The sequence below is a fragment of the Theobroma cacao genome, chromosome 8 (assembly GCF_053813885.1).
Source record: "Theobroma cacao isolate CCN51 chromosome 8, ASM5381388v1, whole genome shotgun sequence".
Classification (NCBI taxonomy): Eukaryota; Viridiplantae; Streptophyta; class Magnoliopsida; order Malvales; family Malvaceae; genus Theobroma; species Theobroma cacao.
Window position 1 is genome coordinate 29,079,498 of NC_142646.1, and position 27,670 is coordinate 29,107,167.

At 33.4% G+C, this 27,670-nt stretch overlaps 3 protein-coding genes and 2 pseudogenes across 3 annotated transcripts; 4 read left to right on the plus strand and 1 right to left on the minus strand.

Annotated features, from left to right (window-relative positions):
- Nucleotides 1–6,543: 6,543 nt before the first annotated feature.
- On the plus strand, nt 6,544–11,944 carry LOC148761318 (protein NRT1/ PTR FAMILY 5.10-like). The gene is made up of 4 exons (XM_088808965.1): nt 6,544–7,008; nt 7,101–7,318; nt 9,719–10,266; nt 10,848–11,944. The coding sequence occupies exons 1-4, from the start codon at nt 6,870–6,872 to the stop codon at nt 11,662–11,664; spliced, it is 1,722 nt and encodes a 573-aa protein (XP_088665091.1). The 5' UTR covers nt 6,544–6,869; the 3' UTR covers nt 11,665–11,944.
- On the minus strand, nt 7,397–7,581 carry LOC148761319 (U2 spliceosomal RNA; annotated as a pseudogene).
- A 9,155-nt stretch (nt 11,945–21,099) lies between the features above and the next one.
- On the plus strand, nt 21,100–23,521 carry LOC18593035 (protein NRT1/ PTR FAMILY 5.10-like). Its single transcript, XM_088809038.1, has 4 exons — nt 21,100–21,472; nt 21,567–21,784; nt 22,000–22,550; nt 22,649–23,521. Exons 1-4 carry the CDS (start codon nt 21,331–21,333, stop codon nt 23,394–23,396), a joined length of 1,659 nt encoding a protein of 552 aa, XP_088665164.1. The 5' UTR covers nt 21,100–21,330; the 3' UTR covers nt 23,397–23,521.
- A 136-nt stretch (nt 23,522–23,657) lies between these two features.
- LOC148761320 (protein NRT1/ PTR FAMILY 5.10-like) lies at nt 23,658–26,466 on the plus strand. Its single transcript, XM_088809039.1, has 3 exons — nt 23,658–24,391; nt 24,923–25,470; nt 25,625–26,466. The coding sequence occupies exons 2-3, from the start codon at nt 25,268–25,270 to the stop codon at nt 26,439–26,441; spliced, it is 1,020 nt and encodes a 339-aa protein (XP_088665165.1). The 5' UTR covers nt 23,658–24,391; nt 24,923–25,267; the 3' UTR covers nt 26,442–26,466.
- Nucleotides 24,012–25,237, plus strand: LOC148761321 (protein NRT1/ PTR FAMILY 5.10 pseudogene; annotated as a pseudogene).
- Nucleotides 26,467–27,670: the final 1,204 nt, after the last annotated feature.

Below are 27,670 nucleotides of genomic sequence, written 5' to 3' on the forward strand. Positions count from 1 at the left end.
GATTGAATGTGTTTCCACATTCATTTCCTCATGTTGGGATACATTTTCTTGATGCTCTTCCATCTCATAAAGCTCAAGGTTTTCTTTAACCTCACCTATGGTTGGGAAGTCATCTTTTAGAAAATCAACATCACGAGATTCCATCTCAATTAGCCCTCCATCAGGGTATTCTCCATACATCACATAACCCTTAGAATGTTCTGAATATATAATAAATACACACTTATTAGTTTTAGGACCAAGTTTTCCATACTTATGGGATGAGTGATGTACGTACCCGGTTGATCCCCAAGGACGTAAGCCTTCCAAATTGGGCTTACTTTCATTCTATAACTCAATAGAGTTGTGGGAACAGATTTTGAGGGCACACGATTGAGGATGTATGTTGCGGTCAAAAAGGCATCCCCCTAAAAACTTATTGGAAGGTTGGCTTGTGCCATCATTGACTTAACCATGTTTAACAAGGTATGATTCCTTCTCTCTGCAATACCATTTTGTTGCGGAGTTCCAAGTATCGTTAATTGTTGACGTATTCCCTTTTCCTCACATAATTCTTTGAACTGATCAAATAGATATTCACGACCTCTATTAGTGTGAAAAACCTTAAGTTTCCTTTCTTTTCAATTCTCAACCTTTGCCATAAAGCGTTTAAAACAATTCAAAGCTTCAGAACGGTGAGGCAACAGAAATATGGATCCATATCGTGAGTAATCATCTATGAATGTAATGAAATAGGATGCGTCATTGTGTGCTTTTACATTCATAGGCCCACAAATGTCTGAATGAATAAGTTCTAAAAGATGGGTGGCCCTTTTAGCCTTCCCAAAAGGCTTTCTGTTGGACTTACCAACAAGACATAGCTCACATATAGGAAGTTTAACTTTGGTGATTAAGCCCAATAACCTTTCTCTAGCCAATCTGGACATTCTATTTTGCCCAATATGTCCTAATCGAGCATGCCATTTCACAGAAGAAGAATTTGAAACAAAAACAACATCATTACTAGAATCCAAATTTAACATAATCAAACCATCTTTAAAATAACCATGACTAAACAATGTGTTTTCAAGAAAAATAGACAAACTATAATTCTCGAAGGTAAAATTAAATCCTCAACCCATCAATGCTAAAACTGAAAGTAGATTACATCGTATGGACGGAGTATAAAGCACATCATGTAGGAGCCATTTTCGCCCATTGTGCATTGTGAGTTGGTAAGTTCTTACTTCTAGGACCTCTTCTTGTTCTTCGTTCCCCATCATGACAAAGTGTTTACCCATTGGTAAACGATGGTAATCTACATATCCTGTATGGTTACAAGTTATGTGCTTGGTTGCTCTTGTATCTACAATCCAACCAAGGAAAGAATGAGCTATAAACACATGAGAACATACATAAGTTCTAAAACGGTTTAAAGGACGAACCTTCTTAGGCTCAGTGCATTCTTGAGCAAAATGTCCCTTTTTACCACAATTAAAGCATTTCAACTTGGACTTATCTTTTTTCCCACCATGCTTGCCTTTTTGGCGCTTGGTGACTCCATCACTTTTGGGCCTTAGATTTCTTGTCATTCCATTCTTTTGTTGTCTTTTTCACTAAGGAACATACCCTTTGCGATTTCCAACTTGAGCTATTAGGGCAATGTTGCGAATAGCTTCTCTACGCTCTGCCTCAAACTCTAAATGGGGAGAAATATCATCAAAAGTCTTTGTCCCTTCATTATGTGTTAATACAAGGTTAACATGTTCCCAAGAGGACTCAAGGAATGGCCTAATGACAACTAAGACCTGTTGTTCATCTATAAGATCATAACCAGCTGCTTTCATCTCTCTTATCATGGTTGACATAGCCCTTAAGTGTTCAGCCATAGTGTGCTTGGAGTCCATCACATATTGATTGAACCTTAGTGTCAAGGCACGAAGCCTCGTAATTGTGGTTCCACCATATTTGAACTTTAGTTGTTCCCACAATTGTTTGGCAGTTAGGAAGTTCTCAAACTCCACAATGAGATCATCATGCATGCAACTTATCATGGTAAAACGTGCACTACGATCTCTCTTATACTAAGTGTCATAGGCCTTTTGGTCACGACGATGCTGGGCTGTGTTTCTAGCTTCAGGTGGGTTTATCTCTTTAGTCAGATGATCGAGCAACTCTTGCTCATTGAGAAGATACTGAATCTTCTTATGCTAGATATCATAGTTTTTGCCATCAAGTTTGGCAATTTTGGTCAAATCCGCAATAATTTGTTTTGAAGCCATATCACAACATCATTGTATAAGATTTAATTAGGCACATATCTAATTTTCTGATCAATTAAGATTAGACATATTTAATTTCTACCTATATTACTAGTTCGAAAATTTCGCATGCATGCTAGTAATCATCACCAATAGTATAAACATAAATTAAAATGTCTAATTTAATTTAACCTTGGATTATGAGAATAACTCTCACTATCCTTAAGCATAGGAACAACTCCTACGTACCACATAATATAATGGGTTCTACTAAGGAACCCTTATGATATTTATAAGTGCCCATATCCAAAAAAAAAATATTATACATACAAAAATAGCATTAAGTAGACCATATTTTCAAATGCTTCCAAGAAAGACTATAATAGTCTCCTCGACAAAGCACTTTACCTCAGCAGTAATTTCTAGGAAAGGCTGGAATAGTCACAAATGATCTTTCTTAAAACCCAGTCTCCTGTGACAAAACTACTGAGATAAACAATCACCGTGCTGTCTTTTTGCATAGAAGTTTACTTAACAAATAAGTAAAATAATTATACCATGCATTTTATAAATTTTACCTAACAAATAAGTGAAATAATTATACCATGCATTTTATAAATTTTACCTAACAAATAAGTAAAATAATTATACCATGCATTTTATAAATTTTACCTAACAAATAAGTAAAATAATTTTACCATGCATTTTATAAATTTTACCTAACAAATGAGTAAAATGATTACATCATGCATTTTATAAATTTTACCTAACAAATAAGTAAAATAATTGCACCATGCATTTTAAAAATTTTACCTAACAAATAAGTAAAATAATTGCACCATGCATTTTAAAAATTTTACCTAACAAATAAGTAAAATAATTGCACCATGCATTTTATAAATTTTACCTAACAAATAAGTAAAATAATTGCACCATGCATTTTATAAATTTTACCTAACAAATAAGTAAAATAATTACATCATGCATTTTATAAATTTTACCTAACAAATAAGTAAAATCATACAAAATATATTTATATGGTACATAGCATTTTAAAACATATGTAAAATAATTGAATTAACAAACATTTGCTAAATTCATATATATATATATATATAGGTAAAATAATTACACCATGCATTTTATAAATTTTACCTAACAAATAAGTAAAATAATTACACCATGCATTTTATAAATTTTACCTAACAAATAAGTAAAATAATTACACCATGCATATTATAAATTTTACCTAACAAATAAGTAAAATAATTACACCATGCATTTTATAAATTTTACCTAATAAATAAGTAAAATAATTACATCATGCATTTTATAAATTTCACCTAACAAATAAGTAAAATAATTACATCTTTTATAAATTTTACCTAACAAATAAGTAAAATCATACAAAATATATTTATATGGTACATAGCATTTTACAACATATGAAAAATAATTGAATTAACAAATATTTGCTAAATTCATATATATGTTTTGGAAGAAAAATAATTTCTAATATACAACATATAAGAAAAAAATGTGGTTAATTAACATATTAATTAACTATATTTATAATGCATGTGAATTTAATAAAATAGTAACATGCTAAAAGCATAAATAATATTCTGAATTTTTTTTAAATTTACCAAAAAAAAATTTTGTGGTCATTCTGTAAAAATAGAAACTCATGAGGCAAAAATGAAATTAAGAAAAATGTATCATTTGGTGTCATGTGGCTACCACATGAGGCCCTTTATGACAGTATCTGGATCCTTTAGGTCTTTATTATTTATCGCACTCTTATCTCAAAGATGCTTCCTTGGTGTAGTGCTAAAAGGATATTTTTAAAGTCTTAATGACTTTCTCAGTGCAGATTCAAATCCTGCTAGTTGTATTTTTTTTTCATTTTTTTTTGTTGTCATTCATGAGGCACCACGTGGCCGTAGACCAATGCACCTGTTTGCACTGGATTAAAGCCTACTCCTTTTCATATCAGTTTCAAAATTAATCAGTATCGGTAATCATAATCAAAACAAGCTTTCAAAATATACACAAATTAATAGGATGAAAGCAAGTCAAAACCTGCTCTGATACCACTGTTGGGATGTGGGCTTACCTTTTCAACAGAATATACCACTCATTTTCTGATCGAAGAAGCTTGCCTTACAAATCCTCCTTCGTGCACACAACAATTTATTCACTCTCGTTGTTATGGAGCGGCTACTAGAGTCCTCCACAAGGAATTACACGTTCCAAAATCCTCTGACTTTTGATGGTGCCTCAAGAATGAAGAGAAAGAAAGAAGGAGAAAAGAGTTTTTTTGGTTTTTTTGACTTACAAAAGAACTCGCATTCACTCTTTTGTTGTGTGTTGAAACTAGTACATCTATTCACTATTTATAGACGTATTAGGGATATAGAGGTAGGATATTATGTTTAAATTTAAACAAATTAAATTTAAATATAATTAATCCTTATTTAAATTTAAATAAATTAAATTTAAATACAATGGATAGATAATTTAAATTTAAACAAATTAAATTTAAATTTATCTTATCTCAAACATTTTTATTAATTATTCAATTAAGTTATATCAGAATAATATCTAATATCAATCAATTGAATATTAGTTAATTATCCATAAATAATTAATAAAGTTGCATATTATGTGGACGCACCACATTTAAATGCAACAGTGACCTTAAAGCCAAAATTTTCTAGTGACTATGGATTTTAACCCCATTTCATGGTTGATATTTTGGCTCCATTTAGTTTTCATTAATGTTCTCCGAAGAGTTTACAACCATTCAAAATTGTGCTCTAACTTCTAGCTATTTCCTTTTCGAGTTTTCAACTTAAATAGCATGCCCTAACGATTTCGTATTGCCTTGGAGTTTTGAACGTAGTTGGCTTTTTTTTTTCTTTTTTCTTCTCTTTTCTTTACTTATGCAAAGAAATTTCTTTAATAATCTGTCATTATTCAAAAATGATATGCTCAATTGATCTAAGAGAACTCTTCTTAAGGTTGTATGGGGCTAAGGACTTTTAAGGCTTCAAGGAAAAAAAAAAAACAAAAAAGATATTGCAAGGCTCAAAATTTTTTCCTTTTCTTCTTTTTATATTCATGGGTTTTTAAATGTCAAGGATCAGATGCCCTTATCATGCTCAACTCGTCACAAATACTCTCATTATTTGTTGGTCAAGATATGGTGATGAACTTCACGAGACCAAATAATTCATCGAGGACTTTTAATGTGCCATGTATTATATCTCGAAGCAGCTTGATGAATAAAAGGTCTTCTATCCTCGGCATCACTGGCTTATAAATTGTTCCTCAAAATTCAATATGCACAACAATGGAATGATCCTTGACAGCAGTTTCACTTCAACTTTTTAAGGATGCCAACATTAAACCTCCATCATTAAACAAGGATCTACATTAAACAGAAAAAAAACTGATGGTTTTTGTTCCAATAGCAATAACTTTAACCCATAAACCGTCAGGCATCATTTTGCTTGAAAGAATCGGAACTAGCCTTCTTTTCTGTGTTTTTTTCATGGTAGTTGCAGCTTTAGTTTGCACAAGAATCTGGGCTAGTTGACACCCCGGATGTGGCAATCCCAATGAGTGTGTCACCATAAAATAACCAGCAGAGGAGGAAAGAGCTGGTTCTGGTAATCTTAAACAAGCTCATCTTTGATTACTTCTACTAGTCGCTGGCAGGGATCAATGCAACCGGATTGGCTGCTTTCTTGTATTTTGCCAAGTCTTTTGTTTATAAAATGGGTGGTTCAGTTCAGCTTAGCAATCAACAGGTTAACCATAACATCGACAACATTAATAATTCATAAACGTCACCCACGTACCAATACCACCAATCGCTCATTTTACATCTATAAAATTCGCAAGAAATATACAGAATGCCCAGGAGAGTGGACAACAAACACTGTCGCTCCTTGCATCATTCACGCATCCTCATCAACCGACGGGAGCCTTACTGTACTGAAAGCAGTCTCGTACCTCGTGTTCCCAACAGCTCAAAACTGAAAAGCGAAAGACGTGACTGAGCAATATACACTTCCGATGAAATGTCATATATACGTCACATATTCGCATTTTATAATCAACAACAAATTGATGTTGACATTTTATAATAAATAATAAATTGATATGAAAAAACTTAAACGACCACATAATATTTTCACTTTCAATGTGAACATATAATGATTATCTAAATTTTATTCAATAACACAAAGATTTTTGTATGTATTATAACTATAATTAATCATGCACACTTATTATTAAAGCTCTAAGAAACTCAAAACAGTACACATTCACAACAAAGTAAATGCTCTGTTTGAGAAAAGGATGTAAAGCAGAGAGACATCCTCATTTATCAATTCATCTTGTAAATCTTCCTTCCAACCCTAGGTTCGAATAGAGTTCCCTTTTAGAAAAGTTGTAAAATTTCAAAGAAAAGGGGAGTATTTTAAGAAAGCAAAGTTCCAAACGATGGCGTAAAAAGCTAGGAGAAGAAGGGTTTAGGGACAAAAGTGGTTGTACTCGTCCCAGAAGTCGGAGAGATGGGAATGATTAAATTGTTCTAGGTAAAGCAAGGGAATCAGAAATATGGCCATTGTCTCTACCACCTGCAACACCCAAGCCCCACTGTTAGAAGACACCGTCGTTTATGGCTCGGTTGACTGCCAAGGTTGTCCAGCCCGAAGATCCACCTCTGGGGGATGGAGATCCGCCTCTTTCATCATAGGTAATATTAATAACCCGTGCAAAGTAGAACAACAAAGCCAAATTTTCATATGACAACAAAGCTTAAGGTTTTTCTTTTGAAACCCACAACAGCCGTGGAAGTGGCGGAGAGGTTTGCTTATTTCGGGATAAGCTCCAACCTCATAACGTATTTGACAGGGCCGCTCGGCCAGTCCACCGCCACCGCCGCTGAGAACGTCAACGCGTGGTCGGGTACAGCCACTTTGCTGCCACTTTTAGGGGCATTTGTCGCCGATGCTTACCTTGGCCGCTACCGCACTATCATAATTTCTTCACTAATCTACATTCTGGTTAGTCCGTTTTCTCTTTTTTATTTTATTTTATTTCGCTTTATTCATATTTTATTATCCACTTGCTTTTTTTTTTTTTTTGGATGCGCCGGGCCCGAGCAATAGTGCAACGCTTTGGGAGACGCTCGAGAACCCCAACAGCAAACTACTGTTATGGGCTCTCCCCTTAAAAAAATTAATTTAATACCATGCGGACTAATGGCTCAGATATTAAACTGATAAAAACAGATACTACACTTGATCTTAGCCAAAAGGCCTGTTTCATTTTTAATTTTCTTTCATAGGTATCACTTTAATCACATATAAAATTATTTATATGTTGTGTAAATATCTAATTCAGTGACATTTTTCTATATCTTGTATAAATTTTTTTGTACTATTTTTATCATTGTTTGAAAAATTAATCTTTATATAAGAATAATTATTTTTTGAATTCTTTAAACTTTTTAATGGGATGTGTTAAATTATTCATCATTCTCGCATATTTTTTTGAGAAAATATCATTACAAATTTTCATGAAATTTCTATGGTTGAGAATTGTTTAAAGAATATTTTTTATTCCAATAGACAGACGCCAATTGAAACCCTTTTAGAAAATTTTTCATATATAAGTATAGATTTTAATTTTTTTTTATTTTACTTAATCTATTTTCTATTATTTAGATAAACATTCTAAAGTATTTTTAGTTGGTTAGATCATTTTGTAAAAAATATTTACTAATCAATAATTTTAAAAAATCCTAATTACCCACTAATTGCAATAATATCCAACACCACATCGCAACTTACATCTGCAAAAAAAACAATAATCAATGAAGTCTCTTTCATTACACTTTTACTAATCGATCTTTTCACTATACTATGTTCCTCATGAGTTTTTTGGATAAATAACTTTCATTCTCAAATTCAACCCATGTAATACCAATTCATGATTTTTATTATAACTAGACTTTAAATTTTTTCTAAAAAAATTTATATATAATATTAATATGAATAATATAATTCTGAAACACTTTTTGAAAATAGACTGATTCGATTTCTTGAGTTTAATAATCTTATGAAAATCACTTAAATATCTTTCGCATTACCTATTGGTAACATTAAAGTTATATAGATACTAAATAAGGTATATTAACTTCTTAAGTATACAGAGTAAAATACACTAATACCTCAACTTTTGACCATAATTACACGTGGATCCATTCAAAATGAATACTCCGCCCCAAACGTGTAAACGATGTTAATGCCTAACCGTGAAATGTCTAAAATATACTTCGTTTTCCACCTTTTTCCTTTTCTTAGATCAGTTATTGATTGGCCACCCTACGATTAGATTTGGCCGTGGAATGCCAAATTCGACCGAATCTCCCCAAGTGAGCATGAGATCTAGTCACGCACCCTAAATCTTGGTTTCTCTCGAGAAGCACCAGATCTAATGCTTCCTTGATGCGCTCCCTAGGGGAGCACAAATGTGAGCATCAGATCTATTGGGGAGCACTACTAGTTGTGGGTGGTTGGTTGAGAGCATTTTATTTTTAAAAAAAAATTTAAAAGGAAAAATATAGTTTATATAGTAGTAATTTTTAAAATTAATGAAGGATAAAATTATTCTAAAACTATTGTCACATTATCAAACTAATGGAAACATTAACGGTTAATTGACAACAAGACTTATACGTCCAACAAAAATATTCTTTTTGGACGGAGTGTCCATTGTGAAAATTAATTTGCACACATGTAATTATGATGAAAACTTGAGGGGGTTAATGTATGTTATCCATTAATAAATGTATGGAGCTCATTTTAATTATTAACAATGACAAGCTTATATGGTCCTTTTTTAATTAGATCTTGTTCAGTGTATGTATCTCATACACTACACCTATTTGTTTGTTTAAAGGTCATTATCAAATGCCGGAGTTAAAATATTTAATGTTCTTTTATATAGGCATAACAAGCGTAAGCTTTAAACATTTTGTCACATTTAATCTAAAACAATTTTGGCAAACAAAAAAGGAAGTATAGCTTTCCGTTTAATAGTTAATCAACTATTAACATAATTTTGCTATAATGTTATTAAACAATTTATAATCATATCATATATGTTATAAATAAATAAATATCTATTAAAATATAATATATGGGAAAACAATAAATGATATATACTAATAAACATATAATAAAATTGATTTTTAATGAAAACTGTCAAGTCACAAATGTGAAGGAATGTTTTAGGATCTGCTTTACACTGGTTTTAGTATTGTTTGTCCATTTACCATAATTGAAGTGACAGGAGGCATTCTTCCCAAATAACAAATGCTATGTCTTTATTAGGATTCAGGTTAAATGCTTGTTGAGTTCTTCAGGGCTGACCTGTGCTTGGCTTGCAATTGATCACAGGGGCTAGGCTTATTGACTCTATCAGCTATGCTAACTTCCCTCAGTAATTTGGATTGCCAAAACACCAACAATATCACATCATGTTCGACTCCACAGATCCTAGTGTTCTCATTCATCTTCTCTCTGTATCTAGTAGCAATTGGACAGGGTGGGCACAAGCCTTGTGTTCAGGCTTTTGGAGCTGATCAATTTGATGGAAATGACCCAAAGGAAAGCATAGCTAGAAGCTCATTCTTCAATTGGTGGTATTTTACCTTATCCACAGGTGTACTTCTGTCACTTGTGATCATTGTGTACATCCAGGACAACCTTAGTTGGGCTCTTGGATTCGGAATTCTCTGCATATTAATGTTGGTCGCCCTAGTGGTTTTCTTGCTTGGAGCAAAGACATACAGGTATAGTGTCAATGTGAACAAGGAAAATCCCTTCAGAAGAATTGGTCAGGTGTTTGTTTTTGCTGTTAAGAATAGACGTAATGCTCTTTCAGTGACAGTCGCAGAAGAGGAAGTTCTTCAACCCCTACCTCAGCAATGTTCAGAGCAATTCAAGTAAGCATTCCCACTTTGCACTTAGAAACACACACAGGATGTGCATACTTGCATGCATGCGTATGTGTGAGTGTAAAACAGAAAGAGAAATGGTATTCCATTGTTTTTGGCCATCCATAAGAATGAATTTTTAAAACATCTGTAAGTTTGATTTCAAATGTTCTGACATCCTGTGGAAAACAAATGAATATATCGTTATTCACCATATGTATCTGAAATGCATTAGTCATATGAGATGCATATTCTAATCTGAATATGTCTAAATTTTGGCATTTGTGGATGTCATTTTCCTATAATAAAAGTTGAATTATCATTTGCTGTGATCATTAATACTTGAGTTTCAAGAAAATGACTCTCCTCACAATTAAGCATCCATATTCCCCAAAGCAGTAGAAAATTCAAGATTTGTTGTGGATTTCCTTTGAGTTTTTCTGAGAGGAGGAATGGGGGTTAAGGAAGGGGACGTGAGGGTGGGAAGGGATTTATTTATTCAAGGGCGGATGACTTAATGAAATGAGCTCTTGACTGCATTACTGGATAAAAACTCTTCTAACATAGCTTTATATCTGTATGTGTGGAAGGTTTCTTAACAAAGCATTGCTTGCTCAAGATGGCTCGAGTGAAGATTGGAAAGGCTGCAGTCTCAACGATGTTGAAGAAGCCAAGGGTTTGTTAAGGCTAATTCCAATATGGACCACATGCCTGGTGTATGCTATAGTATTTGCTCAAGCCTCTACTTTCTTCACAAAGCAAGGAGCTACAATGGACAGAAAACTTGCTCAAGGCTTGACTATTCCGGCTGCTTCCCTTCAATTATTTACCGGTGTCTCTATCATTATCTTCATACCCCTTTATGATCGCATTTTTGTTCCTATTACAAGAACCTTAACCCAGAAACCATCAGGCATCACAATGCTTCAGAGAATTGGTACCGGGATGTTCTTGTCTGCTTTTTCAATGGTAATTGCAGCTTTAGTCGAGATGAAAAGGCTCAAAACTGCACAGGAATATGGACTAGTTGACACACCAGATGTGACGATTCCAATGAGTGTGTGGTGGTTGGTTCCTCAATACCTCTTGTTTGGTCTTGCTGATGTGTTGACCATTGTTGGTCTTCAGGAGTTTTTCTATGATCAAGTTCCGAATGAACTGAAGAGTGTTGGCCTATCCCTTTATCTGAGTGTCCTTGGTGTAGGGAGCTTTTTAAGCAGCTTTCTGGTTTCTGTCATTGACAAAGCAACTGGTGGAGATGGTGGAGAAAGCTGGTTTGCTAGTAATCTGAATCAAGCACATCTTGACTACTTTTACTGGTTACTTGCTGGGCTAAGCTCAGCAGGATTGGCTGCCTTCTTGTTTTTCTCCAAGTCTTTTGTTTATACCATGGGAAGATCAAGTTAGAATCTATTCTCTGTTAGTGTGGGTGATAAGAAGGATGATAGAGCTATTCCATCAATCCTTTTGTATCACGCCAATGATTTTATCTGCAGCATCTTTCTCATATCACTTGAAAATTTAGTTGAGGTGATCACATTAGTGATTTACCATATCTTACGATATTAATAAAAAAAAAGGATATCAATTAATATATTGTATCATATTTAATTAAATATTAAAAATATATCACACAAAATGTAATATGTATCGTTCGGTACAATATAACACATTACTCTTTTTATAAGTTTTGTCCGAGTCAATTTCTAAAAGCTTTTATTTAGTTATTTTCTTTTGAAATGAAACATGAAAAACTTTTTTTTATGGGTTCCAATATTTATGATTTAGACTTTTAGACAAAAAGATACTAAAATTACTTGATTCTCTTTTTACTTACATACATGTTATCTATAATTAATTTTAAAATTTTGTACATATATTATTTAATAGTAAAATATAAAATTTCAATACACATAGTAACCCAAGAATATTAATATTAACCAAAACATAACGGATATCTTTTTGATATAAAAAAAGAAGAAGATATTTATCAAGTTTTGCATGTACATCTTTCTTAATCAACTTGTCCATCAAAAAATGATCCCTAGTCTAGTCCACCTTAACCCTAATTTTTCTTTAGCAATAATTGAATGTGGGCTACTTCGTCTTTGACTTTGGGTTGTCACTTTGTCATTTTGCCCACTCATTTCAATTTTTTTGGTACCAAAATAATAAAGAAAGAAAAATAAAAAATGCATAAATTTTTTTTTTTTGAAAAATAAGAGAAAGGAAAGGTCTCAATGCTTATGATAATGACACAGCATGTTTCACAAAAAAGTCTTGATAAAATATTAATGAAAATTGGTGGAATGGCTTCATTTTATTTTTCACATGCAAGATTAGAATTGGTCATTTCAACATTGATATATGAATATAGGGACCAATTTGATATTTATATTGTCCCCTTACTTATTTCAAGATAGGGTTGTAGTTGAGTTGTACAATCTTGAGTATATTTCCTAAGCAAATTTTCTCATGTGCATATTGATTACTCTTTCACCCAAAGAGAAAGTTTTATTTAGATTGAGAGCAATTACAAAATAAACTATTGAAATATTCACTGTCATGAATGAATCTTTAAACTTTTAAAACTGGTGATTATGTTAACCGTAGCTTTCTTAATAAATCAGGCTCACCAAACAAGAATGAATTGACCACACAACTTGAATTATTGGGGAATGGCTTAGTCATCCTGATAGAACACTTGATCTTTCACTCACCAATTTGTGAAGCACAAGTGATTTGTTGTTTGTATATTAGCAACTTTACCCTTTGTTTGCTTTCCCTTCCTCCTTTTTTTACGGTAATTAACTCTTTAAAACTTTTTGTTTACCATTCATGTTTGATTGTGCGAAAGAGTAATAGTGGAGTGATGAACATGATATGAGTGACTTTGGTATTATTAAATAAATGTAAACATGTAATTTCAGAAGTGAATTTCACTTCAAATCTGTTGTTTTCAATCATCTCGTCCTGTTTCTCTTTCTCTTTCAATCTTAACACCCTGTAAGCCATGAATCATAGGGCAGAAGGCTGTGTCACCTGCTTATCCATACCAGACAGCCCTTGGGGCGAATCTGTCTGTTACACTTATCGTTAGACACTTAAAGACTGACTTCCACGGTTCCACCATGGGGTTAACAGAAAAGAAATATATTCAGGCAGGATTGAAACAGAACCAGAGATCAGATTCAGCATGCTCCAAGACAAATCTTGAGTGCCAAGGTTTTAGCTGTTCGAAGTTGATCAGTGCAAATCTGAGGCCTCATCCTATAGCTTCTGAGTAAAGGGGGAATTCCATTCCATGGCAATGTTCCGCTACGCTATGATGTTATGCAGAATGATTGAGAAGTAGACCAAGCCCTTCAAAGCTGATTGATATGGAACAGTAAATCCTATTAATGCCGACAATAAAGCGATCAAATCATAGATTAAACTATCAAGAATATCAGGAATTGTGACTGGAGTTGTTTAGGCCCTTATTTAAGTTGGAATCTATAACTTCGCATAAAAGAAAGTCTCAATGGGGTTCCAAGACAGTGTTACATAGGTACATCAGTGAGTGAGTGTCGCAGATCAAAAGAAATGGTTAAATTTTTCACATAAAGTTATCAAGGGAGAATTATTAAAGGATTTGGCCTTGAACGGGCTGCATCATTGGTGGTTTGTATGGATGGTGGGTCGTCATTGGTAAAACTTACCGGATCAAATTCTAATATAAAATAAACAGTCATCCCTTAATTATGTCAACCCATCTTAACCACATACAAAATCTCATTAAAGGCCTGAAAAAAACCTCTGCCGATCAGGGGTCATGAACTCCTACAATTAGTGCATCAAAAGGAATTAAGAGCAATCTACTTATCCATGATTGATATAGACAATGGCCTTTAAAGGCCACCAGATCTTCCTAGAACTCCATGATGTTGAATCGAAATGAGGCAGGTTATAATGATCTTAGTGCACATTACCAGAATTATAGTCGACGGAAACTCCTCTTTTGCACCTGCCAATAGTGACAACCAATCATGCCACTTAAAAGAACAAGTAAGAGGCAAATGAATCCAGAATCAACATCCTCTTATTCTCACAACCTCTATTTTTCATTCATTACACCTTTTATTAAATATATTCATTATTCATTTTTTCATATCCAAACAAACTCCAGGCTATAACTTAGAGGATTTTTAAATTTCTATATTAACTTTAATGTTACCAAACAAGCATTTTCGTTGGCCACAAAAGGCCAGACATAAAACCAGCGATTATAGCAACTGCATTCAGGTAAACACCCACGAGAATAGTTCTTCAACATAGCAAGGCAAAGAAATTCGATCTAATTAACCTAGACAACCACTAAAAATATGCTTCATTGGACAATTACAAGTTTTCCATATAGGAATCTGAACAATTAAAATGAAAATAAGAAAGCAACCATATTCCACCACTGTCCTCTGATCAAGTTCAAGACATATGACCTTAAAAACTAATTTTATTATTTATTTATTAGATAATGTTTTAACTCTACCATTGGGTGGTGAGCCCAAATCAAACAAGTGGATGTTGTGTCTGAGATACATACATTGAATAGGATCTAATTAAAGAGCTCCAAGTAAGTCTGTCACTCAATAATTAAAAGAAGTTCTATTATAATTTATTAATTGTCCTTAGATTTGATATGTCAATATAATTTATATAGGTGATGCTGAATTTAAAGGCTATATCTTGGTATGTTGGGTTTTTTTTTTTTTTAATAGGAAAAAGGGGGATTTGAACTTTACTCTTTAAGTAAGAGGATTATATATCAACCAATGAACCAAAGGCTCAGGTGTCCCTGGTATGTTGGGTTATGTACATGCTAAATAAATTATATTGAATGCTCAATAAAGGATTCATCATTTTCTATTGAGAAAGATATTCAAGCGATTTTCATATAATCGTTGAACTCATGAATTCATCCTGTATGTTTCTAAAAGTTGTTTTAAAATTATATTATTTATACTAATATTATATATATATATATATTATAATAGTGTTTTTGAAGAAAAATATTTTTCAAAGTGCAACAGCAATGAAAATCATGAATTAATATTACATAGGTTGAATGTGATAGTGAAAATTATTTATCCATAAAACCCATGAGGCATATGGTATGGTAAAAGGACTAGTTTGTAAATATTGTAGTGAAAGAGATCTCATTGATAATTCTTTTCTTTGTTGAGGTCAGTTGCAATATTGATGGACATTATTGCAATTAATGAGGAAATAAGATTTCTTAATTAATTTAAGAAACTAAATAATAATATTAAATTAAATAAAATTCTTAGTAAAATATAAGTCATGAGATGGTATGAATTTGAGCCCATAGGGATCTCTTGTATATTCTTCTTTTGGGTTTTTATTTATAAGTCCCGTTGAACTATTATTGGGTCTAATGGATCCCAAGTCCATTAGTACATCTATAAAAGCAAAGGTTGATACTTAGTTGGCCATTAGAATTAATTAGAAACATTTTTTAGAAAACAAAGAACCTTAGAAAAATAAGAAGCGTGAATCCCTTTAGAGGCAAGACACTTGAATCACTTTTGTGGTACCTGTATCTTTGATCTATAATTTAATCCCTTTTTGAAGATAAGGTACTTGAATTGTTTTTGAGCTACGTAAATCTTGATCTATAATTTTTTTGTGGTAGATTCCTGGCTTTTATATTAGATGACAATTGTTGTTATTGAATTATAAATAAAATTTCGCATTTATCGTACACAAAGAAACTAACAAATACCATATACTATTTCAAGTTTCACAAGGTATCCCTAGTAAACTCTACGTTATCAATAAAAAAAAATACAGAGACAATTTGAGGCAGATATATACCACTTGCTAATATGTACACAATGAAGAACCACACTAAGCAAATGCCAGCATTAGGATTCTCAACTTTTATTCAACAAGTAGCAAAGTTCACAATTCATATAAATTCTAATCTCTTTCCCCATTCTTCCAAGTAATTCCTTAATTCCAATTATTGACCTCCTTAAATAACCAAACTTTCCTCATCAAAAATATCCATCTTCCTCAAATATCACCTCATCCTCACTATCTTCCAACAAATAATCTTCATCATCAACTGCCTGAATCTCCCACTCATCCTTTTCACCTTTCTCCCTTTCAGAATATAAAAACAAGGAATGACAAAAAATAAGCTTGAAGAACTAACTTGTCTAGTGATGTGGTATGTACACATATTTATACCAAATACAAGATAAAGTGATAAAACTATTTTTGAATCAGAGATAGTGATGATCATTAGCTGATAAATTGCAATTAATTTAAATCTTAAACAAATTCAATGGGTAAACTAATATGATCAGTTTGGTTTTGAATCTTGAGCACTTCGAAGTGAATAGGATGCTTTATCTTTCATATGCCCCTGCAAGATGGTAGAGCCATCTCCTGCACCCATCTTAGACCTTAACATGATGAATCTGAGTTTGGAAAATGGTTAGTTAGTCCATCGACTAACTGATCAGTAGCTGGAATGTAGGTGGCTTTGAAAATACCAGTAGAGACATGCTGCTTGACAAAACGGTAGTCTAACACAAAATGTTTCATTCAAGAATGAAATACGGGATTGGCACTCAAATATGTAGCTCCTATATTATCACAGTGAAGAAGTGGAGGCTTAGGTGATGGGATTTTCAATTGTGCTAATAGATTTGTCAACCAGATCAATTCAATTGTAATGTGGGCAATGGTTCTGTACTCAACTTCTATTGAGGATAGTGCAATTGTCCTTTGTTTAGAAAACTTCTAAGAGATTAGGTTGCTTCCAAGATAAATTATGAAGGTAGATTTGGAGTTTCTGTCATCTAAATTGCATGCCTAATCTGCATCACTACAAGCATATAATTGTAAGAAAGAATGTATCTTAAAAAGAAGACCATGATGCAATATGCTTTTGAGGTATTGAAGTTTTTAAGCTTGACTAGTGGACTTGAGTGAGACAATGCATGCATTGTGACAACTTGTTGATGGAGTAAGCAATGTCTGGTAAAGTAAGAAAAAAATATTAAAGTGATTTAATGAGTTTTCTATAATCTGTTGCATTAGTAGGACCTGATCCATCTTTGAGCTGCAATTTTATGTTGGTGGCCATTGGTGTGGTGACAGTTTTTGCATTCTCTGTGTCAAACTTGGCTAGGATATCTCAAATATATGTGCGTTGTGACAGAAATAAATCATTGGATGTGGATATCACTTCAATCCCAAGAAAGTAATTGAAATTTCCAAGATCCTTTAAATAAAATATGTTGGCCAAATGCTGAAGGAATTGATGCAGAACTTCTGTATTGTTACTTATCACTAACTAATAGATCATCCTCATTGTTAGCATTGAATATCTTATATTTTGATTTGACAAAATGGCATAAATATTATGGTTTTGAACTTAAGCATTTGAAATTGTCTAATATCATGTTTCGATCCTCCTAAGATCATACAAATGTTTGAAAAGCATATTCATGATTAGAAAATATCACAAAGCTTTTCAAAACATTGAGTCTTTAGCTAAGTAAATAAAGAGCAAATATGTTTTGATTGATATTTGATTATAGGAAAGAAGCATGGAAAAAATAGCCGAAGTGAAAAGTCAAAAAGTCAAGGAATATTGAAGACACAAGGTAAGAGTCAACCCTAAAAAAGCTGTAATTGACCCTATGGTAGAATGACTGAGGAATGATTGAAGAATTGTGAAATAGAGAAGGCATAGTCGACCCTTTAATCTCCACAATCGACCTTATGGCAAGAATGAATGAAAAATCACCAAGACATGAAGCCATAGTTGACCTTAATGAAGCCATAGTCGACCCTAAGGTATTAGTAAAATTTTTAGTGTTACAATGAGTGCATGATAGTTCCTCAGGTCATGTTTGGTATAGAAAAAGAATGAGATAGTAACTATCCAAATTAGAATTAAAGTCAGAATAGAATGGTATGATTAATGCTTAGTTTGGTTTATTAAGTTGTTGCGATTATGAAAGTTCGAGAATTAGGAATTAATCTGTTTAGTTGTCTATGTAAATTAGTTATAACAAAGATAAGTTTTCTTTCTTTTCGTATTTGTCACTGTATGTACCATTTTCTGCTCATCTTTTTAAGAATTTGAAGAGTATTTATTTTTATTAATGTGGATCAAATTACTTTCAGGGATGACTCTTTACATATGATCGAAAGTTATGTAAGCTTCATTATTTTATATCCAGAAATACCATTGTCAGTTGCTCTACCTTTTTATAGTATTTGTTGCTGTTGAAATCAAAACGTGAAATAAATTAATTTGTTGCGTATCTAATTTTTTTTCTTAAATTTTCTCTTGTTAATAACTTGGTAGTTTGTGATGTTTGTGTGTTTAAGTTGCTTTGGGCACTAAAAATGGTTGAATATCCCTTAGTTATTTTCGGTCATTGCCATATAAACTTGGTAGTTTGTGATGTTTGTGTGTTTAAGTTGCTTTGGGCACTGAAAATGGTTCAATATCCCTTGGTTATTTTTGGTCATTGCCATATATTGAATATCCCTTAATTGGTTCTAACGTTTTGTTAAGTGGCTGTTCACTATAGTGTATATATTTTTTATGAAATACCCTGATACTTTATTGATAGTATAGATTATACTTGCATATGTACTATTTCTTTTTTATTATAATAGTTTTTCAAGAATTTAACAAGCCTATAGTAAATCAGTTTGACTTTACTGAAGATTTTTGTCCCATGATCGAATAATTTTTTGCTCTTTTTTGTTCATTAGCTTTAACTATTGATAAATTCATTTATCAATATCCTTCAAACACTTGCACAGCATCTAATCTAAAGTATATTGAATCCTTCCTACATACATCCTCTACATCTAACATCTGTCCTTAGTATTTTATCATATTTGGAGAGCATTTTCAACTTTTCATTTCTTTTTTCTCTTTTCTTCCTCACCTCACTCCTTCCGCGTATGCCTCTTATCCCATTACTTAAAATGATCAGCATATAAACCAAATCCCAAGACCTAACTATTAACTCCATCTTTTCTTCCTTTGCCCTTTTGACTTTCTCTCACTAACACAACTACTGCTCTCTCTTCCTCTCATTGGAACTCAAGTTTTGGCAGTGAAACGCATCGTCGGCCACCTTATGTCGTTAGTTTTAATTCAATCTGTCTTCCTTCCTGCTTTGATGTTTATATTTTCCATTTATGGTTTATAGATTTGTTGCTTTTAATTGGATATTTACTTTCTTTTATTAATTCATACTTATATGAAACCTTCTTTTTTTCTCTGTTTTTGTTTTCTATAGATTCTACTCTTTGTTTGTTGGTAGTGTTGCTCTCTTTTTTTTTTTTTTTTTGCAAAATACAATACACATTTATGTTGTTGTGTCATGTTTACTTCACAAATCAATTTGATTGCTTACTTTCACTTGTAAACTACAATTGTTTAATTGCAATTTTGCAAATCACTCGAGTCGCCAAATGCATTTATTGTTCTTCAATTTCAAAATTTGAACCTGTAGACAAAAATGTAATCATTTAATTGTTGAATATGGTTTTAATTGTAATTTCACAAACTAGTTAAGTGAGACTATTGTTTTCCTATATACAACTGTTATTAAAATTGCATTTTTAATATAATATACTCTTATCATGCTTATCTATTTTTTCATAATCTCTAAGAATTTCACATTCTAAAGTCTTTGTATATTACTATTAACTTTTAACAAGTTAACATTTACATTCAAACGACCTGTTACAAGTCTTTTGTTCACTCTTTGTTATTTCAGCAATTGCAATTCAAAATGCCTTCTCTTTTTGGTATGAAAGTGGATAGACGCTGTTAAATATGTATCATTCAAGTGCAAGCTTTTCATCCAGCTTTTGTATATAGCACATTGTAAAAAAATTTATTAGTAATTGCACAATAGGAAGCCTTCTCATTTTTGTATGAGTGCAGAGCCACTGCCAATGCCACTAAGATGGCTACAGATACATTGCTATTTCTTTTATATGAAAATATTTTGCATATCTAAAATGTTGACCAACAATTTCATATGTTGATCAAATTACCATTACATGTCTATTTCTCAAAGTATCCTACACTAAATTTAAAAAAAAAAAAATTAGTGCATCCACAGCACAACGCACAGACACCACGCTAGTATATATAAATATTCTCAAATTTTACTTTTCAAACTTTTATTTAATAAATGTCACATTTTGTGGATTACTAAACTTTGTCCCTCTCCCGAACCCCGTGCCTTGTACTCCAACCTTTATGTATGCACTTCGGTGTAAATAGGGTTTGAAATGCATATTTAACTTACGACAAAGCCCTTGGCTCAACCAATTAATACCCAAAAACTGCCCAACTAAACTTATCCACTGATGGGGTGACTTGCTTGGTCCGCAGGTTTGATTGTGGATATAAATTTTTAAATTTGTTTTTAGTTTAGGATATTGTTAATTTCTATTCTATGTCCCTTTCTCTAAAGTGGTATACGGTTGCGTATGGGAATCCAAGTCTCTTATCCCCAATAATTTCTTATCTTATTTTTTATCTTAATTTTCACAAAGTATCACATGTTTATTTTTTTTTTTTTTTATCTTAATTTTTTTCTCTTTTTATAATTAAGTTAATACATGAGATTTGGATTGGTATTCGTATGGCTAGAATTTGAAATGCAAAAATGAAAGATTTAAGGCGACGAAACCAATGAGCAAGACCTTTGCTCAATTATGATGTAGGCAGGAGTACTACTTTATTCTTTTTCATTTTTGTTCATTTCACTCTAAACAAGTTGTGGTCCTTTTCTTTTCCTTTTCAATGTAAACAAGTGCAAAATTGGAAAGAAATAAGGTGATGATGGTTTAGGGCCACCACACAAGTAACAGTAGTTCCAACCGTGATTGGAACTGTTTCTTCAGATAAGCTCATTTTCAATGAAATTGATAAGCAAACAACAGCCAATGAACTACTCCTAAACGCAAACAAACATCTCCCTTGGCTTTTGCCAATTGTCATCGTTTCAAGACATGCCTCTCTCTGCTGCTGAGCAAACTCAAACTCAGACACCCTTTTTAGAATCAGAAACCTTGAATAGCACCGTTGATTACAAAGGTCGTCCAGCCCAAAAGGCCACTTCTGGTGGATGGAGATCGGCATCTTTCTTAATAGGTAAAGTTGCTATAGTACCTGATACGATTCTTGCTTCAAAACTAAGCTATAGAAGAAATAAGTGTAGCTGATTGACTGGTTATGCATGGTGCAGCTGCAGAAGTTGCAGAGAGGTTTGCCTATTATGGGATTTCTTCAAACCTTATAACCTACTTGACGGGGCCACTCGGACTGTCCACATCAAGTGCAGCAGAGAATGTAAATGCATGGCTGGGAACAGATTTGTTGCTTCCCTTCATTGGAGCCTATGTTGCTGATTCTTTCCTCGGCCACTACCGCACCATTTTCATTTCTTCAATCATCTACGTTCTGGTAATTTATTTTTTAATCTTTTTTTTTTTTTTTGGATAATTAGATTGTGTTGAAATTTGCTTCTTCTCTCACTTTCTTGGTCGTATAGCACTTTCTGGTTTATTCTAATGCTTTTTCTCCCAATTCGGTATATGCTATATATCGCTATCAATAATCTTGTGACCAGTGGTGGGGAGAAGCTTATCACTTTTAACTTGGATTGACATGGATCACAGGGATTAGGCTTGTTGACTGTATCGGCTACACTACCTTCTTCCAATGCTTGTAGCTACCCAAATGCCAATACTGTCAAGTCATGTTCTCCTTCTCAGCTGCAAGTGACTGTATTCTTCTTTTCTCTTTATCTAATAGCCATAGGGCTAGGTGGGCAGAAACCTTGCATCGAGGCTTTTGGAGCTGACCAGTTTGATGGGGAAGACCCTGAAGAGAGAAATGCCAAGAGCTCATTCTTTAATTGGTGGTTTTTTGGTGCCTGTGCAGGTGTCCTTGTATCGCTTCTCATCCTGGTATACATTCAGGATAATTTGAGTTGGGGTCTTGGATTTGGAATCCCTTGTATTTGCATGATACTATCCTTGCTTCTTTTCTTACTTGGAATCCCAACTTATCGCTATAAAATCAAAAGAGATGAGAAGAAACCATTTGCAAGGATTGGTCGTGCATTTGTTGCTGCAATTAGGAACTGGAGAAGTACTACTTCAGTTGTAGCTATTGAGGAGGAAGCTTGCGAAACCCTGCCAGCTCTTACAACTTCTCAGCAATTTAGGTAAGTGAGTAAGTCTAACTTGCTTCCAACTGATTGTCTCCATTCCTGAATAAAGCTCTCTCAAGAAACTATTTGAACGGTTGTGGAAATTTATGTAGTGCTGATGACATTGAAGAAGCAAAAGCAGCGTTAAGGCTGATTCCAATATGGACTTCAAGCTTGGTATTCGCCATTGCGATTGCGCAATGCCCAACCTTTTTTACCATGCAAGGAAAGACAATGGACAGAACAGTTGTGCCAGGCTTTGAAATACCAGCAGCCTCACTTCAAGCCTTGACCAGCATCACAATTCTCGTCTTCATCCCCATCTATGATCGCATCTTTGTTCCTATAGCGAGAACCTTCACCGGGGAACCTACTGGCATCAAGATGCTGCAAAGGATTGGAACTGGAATATTCCTATCTGCGATTTGCATGATAGTTGCTGCTGTCATCGAGACAGAAAGGCTTGAAATTGCTAAAATAAATGGGCTGGTCGATGAACCAAATGCGACAGTTCCAATGAGCATGTGGTGGCTAGTTCCTCAATATATGTTGCTTGGAGCTGCGGATGTATTCACTAGAGTTGGCCTGCAGGAATTTTTCTATGATCAGATATCGAACGAACTGAAGAGCGTAGGTGTGGCCCTGTATCTAAGTGTGTTTGGGGTAGGAAATTTCCTGAGTAGCATACTTGTCTCCATTGTTGAGAAAGCAACAGAAGGTGGGTGGTTGTCTGATAATCTAAATCAGGCCCATCTTAATTACTTCTACTGTTTACTGGTCGGAGTCAATGTAGTTGGACTGGGGGCCTTCCTAAGTATTGCCAAATCTTACGTTTATAGCAGCAGCAGAAACACAACTTAAATGGGATCATTGTTGCCTCCATGCTACAATTGTTTACGACTGAAGCAAAACTATTTGGACAAAAATGGTCGGATATAGTACATCTCTTGATATTTATTACTCCTATTAGGAAGTCTCTGACACAAGTATATGAAGACTTGCAATAACTAATATATAATAATAGTATTATTATTAAAATAATAATAATATATAATAATACTATTGACTTTTCAATCGTAAATAAGTTGTATTAATTTTTTTAATTTTATAATTAAAAAAGAGAGATTCGAATTTTATTTTTTAAATTTAAATATTTGGATACAGTTGTATTATTTTAATCTAATATATACATAGTATTATTAAAATAATTAAGAAGCTTGGCATAGAGCAGCAGTATATAATTATATTCTTTAATTAATAATTATTCCTTAAAGACTTTGAAGTGTTTCACCCAGAAAAAAGGGTCGACTCTTCAAGCTACGCCGCTGAAGAGGCCATCCTAATTGTAATAGTCCAAGGGGTAACCATCAGCAACAGAGAACTTAATTGACCCATAATGAATAAAAAACAATCATGATGAGGTTATATTAGGCTTGGTCGCTGGCTGGTGGTGTGCTGTGTGCGTATAAGCCAAAAATGGCGAATTCCTATCTTCCTGGTGCCCAATCGCCAGTCGACGCAGGAATCCCACTTTTACAACACAGCAGCAGCAGCGTTGTACTGGCTGTGTCGACTACAATGGCAGCCCCGTCTTCAGGTCCAACTCCGGCGGATGGAAATCTGCATCTTTCATTATAGCTGTGGAGGTTGCTGAGAGGTTTGCGTACTATGGAATTGCTAACAATTTGATAACCTATCTGACGGGGCCACTTGGCCTGTCCATGGCTGTTGCTGCCGAGAACGTGAACGCCTGGTCTGGGGTCGGTTCCCTGCTGCCACTTTTAGGTGCATTTGTAGCTGATTCTTTTCTTGGGCGTTATCGGACAATTCTTCTTTCTTCTGCAATCTATATTTTGGTAATTCATTTCTTGGCTCTGGGTTCTGGTTTTTGTTCTTCTTACTTGCTACTATGTGATTGCAATTCGGGCTTGAAAAGTCAAAAATGTTGAAGAAAAGGTTTAAACATAAATTCATTTCTTAATCTAGAACAATAGTAATAATATATCAGCAAAAAGAAGGATGTTGATTATTGTAGTTTAGTACTTAATGTGATTTAAAGTGATCTACATTAAGACACAATGTCACAAGACAAAAGTTGGGACTAATTGGATAGTGAAACATTGATTAGAAATGTGATTTGTCCTGTTGGAGATTGAAGCAGCCTGTTCAGCTTCTTAACTTTTTAGGGGCTTTAGCATATCAGGATTTCAACATCAACACATTGTAGTTAAAATAGATAAAAAAACAAATGTAGAGGACTACTTTACTTAATTTTGTTTCTAATTCCTTCATTACCAGAAATGCCCTGAAAACATGTTTACTTTGAGAAAATGAAAATTATCATGATCAGTTGATCACTCGTTTAGCTTTGAGTTGAAATGTTACAGGGACTCGGATTGTTGACCCTCGCTGCCATGCTTCCTTCTCTCAGCACTTCAGGATGTCTAAACACCAATTCCAACACATTATGTTCTACTCAAAATCAAGTAATCTTATTCTTTTTCGCACTTTACCTAGTTGCAGTTGGGCAGGGTGGGCACAAGCCGTGCGTTCAGGCTTTTGGTGCAGATCAGTTTGATAAACAAGACCCCAAGGAGTCCAAGGCCAGAAGCTCCTTCTTCAACTGGTGGTTTTTTGGTTTATCTGCTGGTTTCTTAATAATGATCCCTGCTTTATTCTATATCCAGGACAACCTTAATTGAGTTCTTGGATTTGGAATCCCCTGCATTTCTATGTTGACCGCACTAGTCATATTCTTGCTTGGAACTAAAACTTACCGATACAGTGGCAAAAGGGATGAGAAAAGCCCATTCATGAGAATTGGCCGGGTTTTTGTTCTGGCAGCTAAGAATTGGCGAGCTACTTCATCAGCAATGGGTGTTGAAGAGGAAGAAGCTAGTGGAACCCTGCTTCACCAAAGTTCAAAGCAATTCAAGTAAGACATTTCTTTTGCATAATTTCCCCCCCTACTTGCAGTATTTAAGAAAACAAGATATCATCCTATGATCACCTCAAAAAACGTTTTTGGTTTATTTATGGTTGAAGAATTTCTGTAACATTGCAATGTGGATCCTCTTCTGCTGTGGCAGATTCCTCAATAAAGCCTTGATTGTAACGGATGGTTCAAAGGACTATGGGAATATTTGTAGCATTGGTGATGTTGAAGAAGCAAAGGCAGTTCTGAGGCTTGTTCCCATATGGGCTGCAAGCTTGGTATATGCTATTGTATTTGCTCAGTCCCCAACTTTCTTTACCAAGCAAGGGGAGACTATGGACCGAACAATTACACCAAACTTCAGTGTACCAGCTGCTTCTCTCCAATGCTTCAGCAGCCTCGGCATTGTCCTCTCAGTTCCCATCTATGATCGCATATTTGTTCCTCTAGCAAGAGCTTTGACTAGGAACCCTGCTGGAATTACAATGCTTCAGAGAATTGGAACCGGGATTCTCTTATCTGCTCTATCAATGGTAATTTCAGCGCTGGTTGAGATGCAGAGGTTAAAAACTGCTCGAGAATATGGCCTAGTAGATAAGCCAAAGGCAATGGTTCCAATGAGTGTTTGGTGGTTGGTTCCCCAGTACGCCCTACTTGGTGTGTCTGATGTGTTCACCATGGTTGGTCTTCAAGAGTTTTTCTATGATCAAGTTCCAGATGAACTAAGGAGTGTGGGCCTTTCACTTTACCTGGGTATCTTTGGTGTTGGAAGCTTCTTGAGCAGCCTGCTTGTCTCCACCATTGAGAAAGCAACTGGTGGGAATGGCCGAGATAGCTGGTTTGCAGATAATCTCAACAGGGCACATCTGGATTACTTTTATTGGCTACTTGCAGGACTTAGTGCTGTACAATTGGGTGCTTACTTGTATTTTGCAAAATGCTACATCTATAACAGGACAAGGACATTATAAGTTAACCCTGCTTATTATTACTGCATTCATAGCCTAACAAAGCCAAGGTTTTGTGGTTTAATTGTTCACACTCCATGAAACTCGTGGCCTGATATTATATATATATATATATATATTTTTTGAATGCTTTTAATCTTGTTTTGGTTTTTTTTTTTTTTTTTTGCTTTTTTATTTTTTTCTAATTATTTATTTTTTTTAGATTTTTTTAATTACAAAAAATTATTTAAAAAAATAAAAATGATGTGTAAATTGATGGAATCAGTTATATGTGTAAATTGATAGATGGGAAAGTAGTTTGAATAACTAATTACAATTTCTTTTATAAATATCAAATTATCAGTTTCACTTTAAAAATATTTAGGTTTAATACATTGTAATTTAGGTTTTCACTGTGAGTTTTTTTTAAAACATAAATGTAATTCATTTAAATCTCAAAATATATAAATTATTTAATCAAAAGTATGACTATTTTTTTAAAAAAAATTCAATTTATAATCATTATTTAAAAAGGTAAAAAAAAGACAAAATAAAAAACAAATAAAAAATTAGAATAATTAAATAAACAATGTTTCCTTGTATTATTTCATTCATATTTTCTTTTCCATTAAACCTTCTTTATTACCTACAGACACCATAGACAAGAGGTCTATAACATTAAACATCAATCAAGGCATTTTTGTCACTGCTACACCTTTAAATGTCCTCTTGACAACACAGTCAAGTCAAAACTTGATTTTTATGAAATTACAACATCATCGTGTTATATTAAATATATGATTTATAATTTTTTTTAAATTATGAAAAAAATTAAATTTTATTTTTTTAAATAAAGAGATAATATATCTATTAATGAGTTAAATATTCAAATATGTTATGAACAAATATGTGAATGTCCATTATATTATGACCTAAGAAGTGCAGACTAAGTCAAACAACATAAGGCAAGATAAAAGAAATGTAATATGATTTGAACTGTTAAATAGAATTAGATTAGGACTATGATTCAAGAGGTTGTTGGCCTAAAAATAGTTCTCTCACTTCATTTGTAAATACATACTTGAATAAAATCTTTTTACTCTCTCTAAATACTTTTTTTTCTCTAAATATTTCTCTTATAGTTGTTCTTTTATATTTATTTCATAACACGCTATTAACACGATTCTCTAATCTCTCAAGTTTTAAAATTATTATGTTTTCATCATTTTCAAGCTTCAAAAGGATTTAAATAA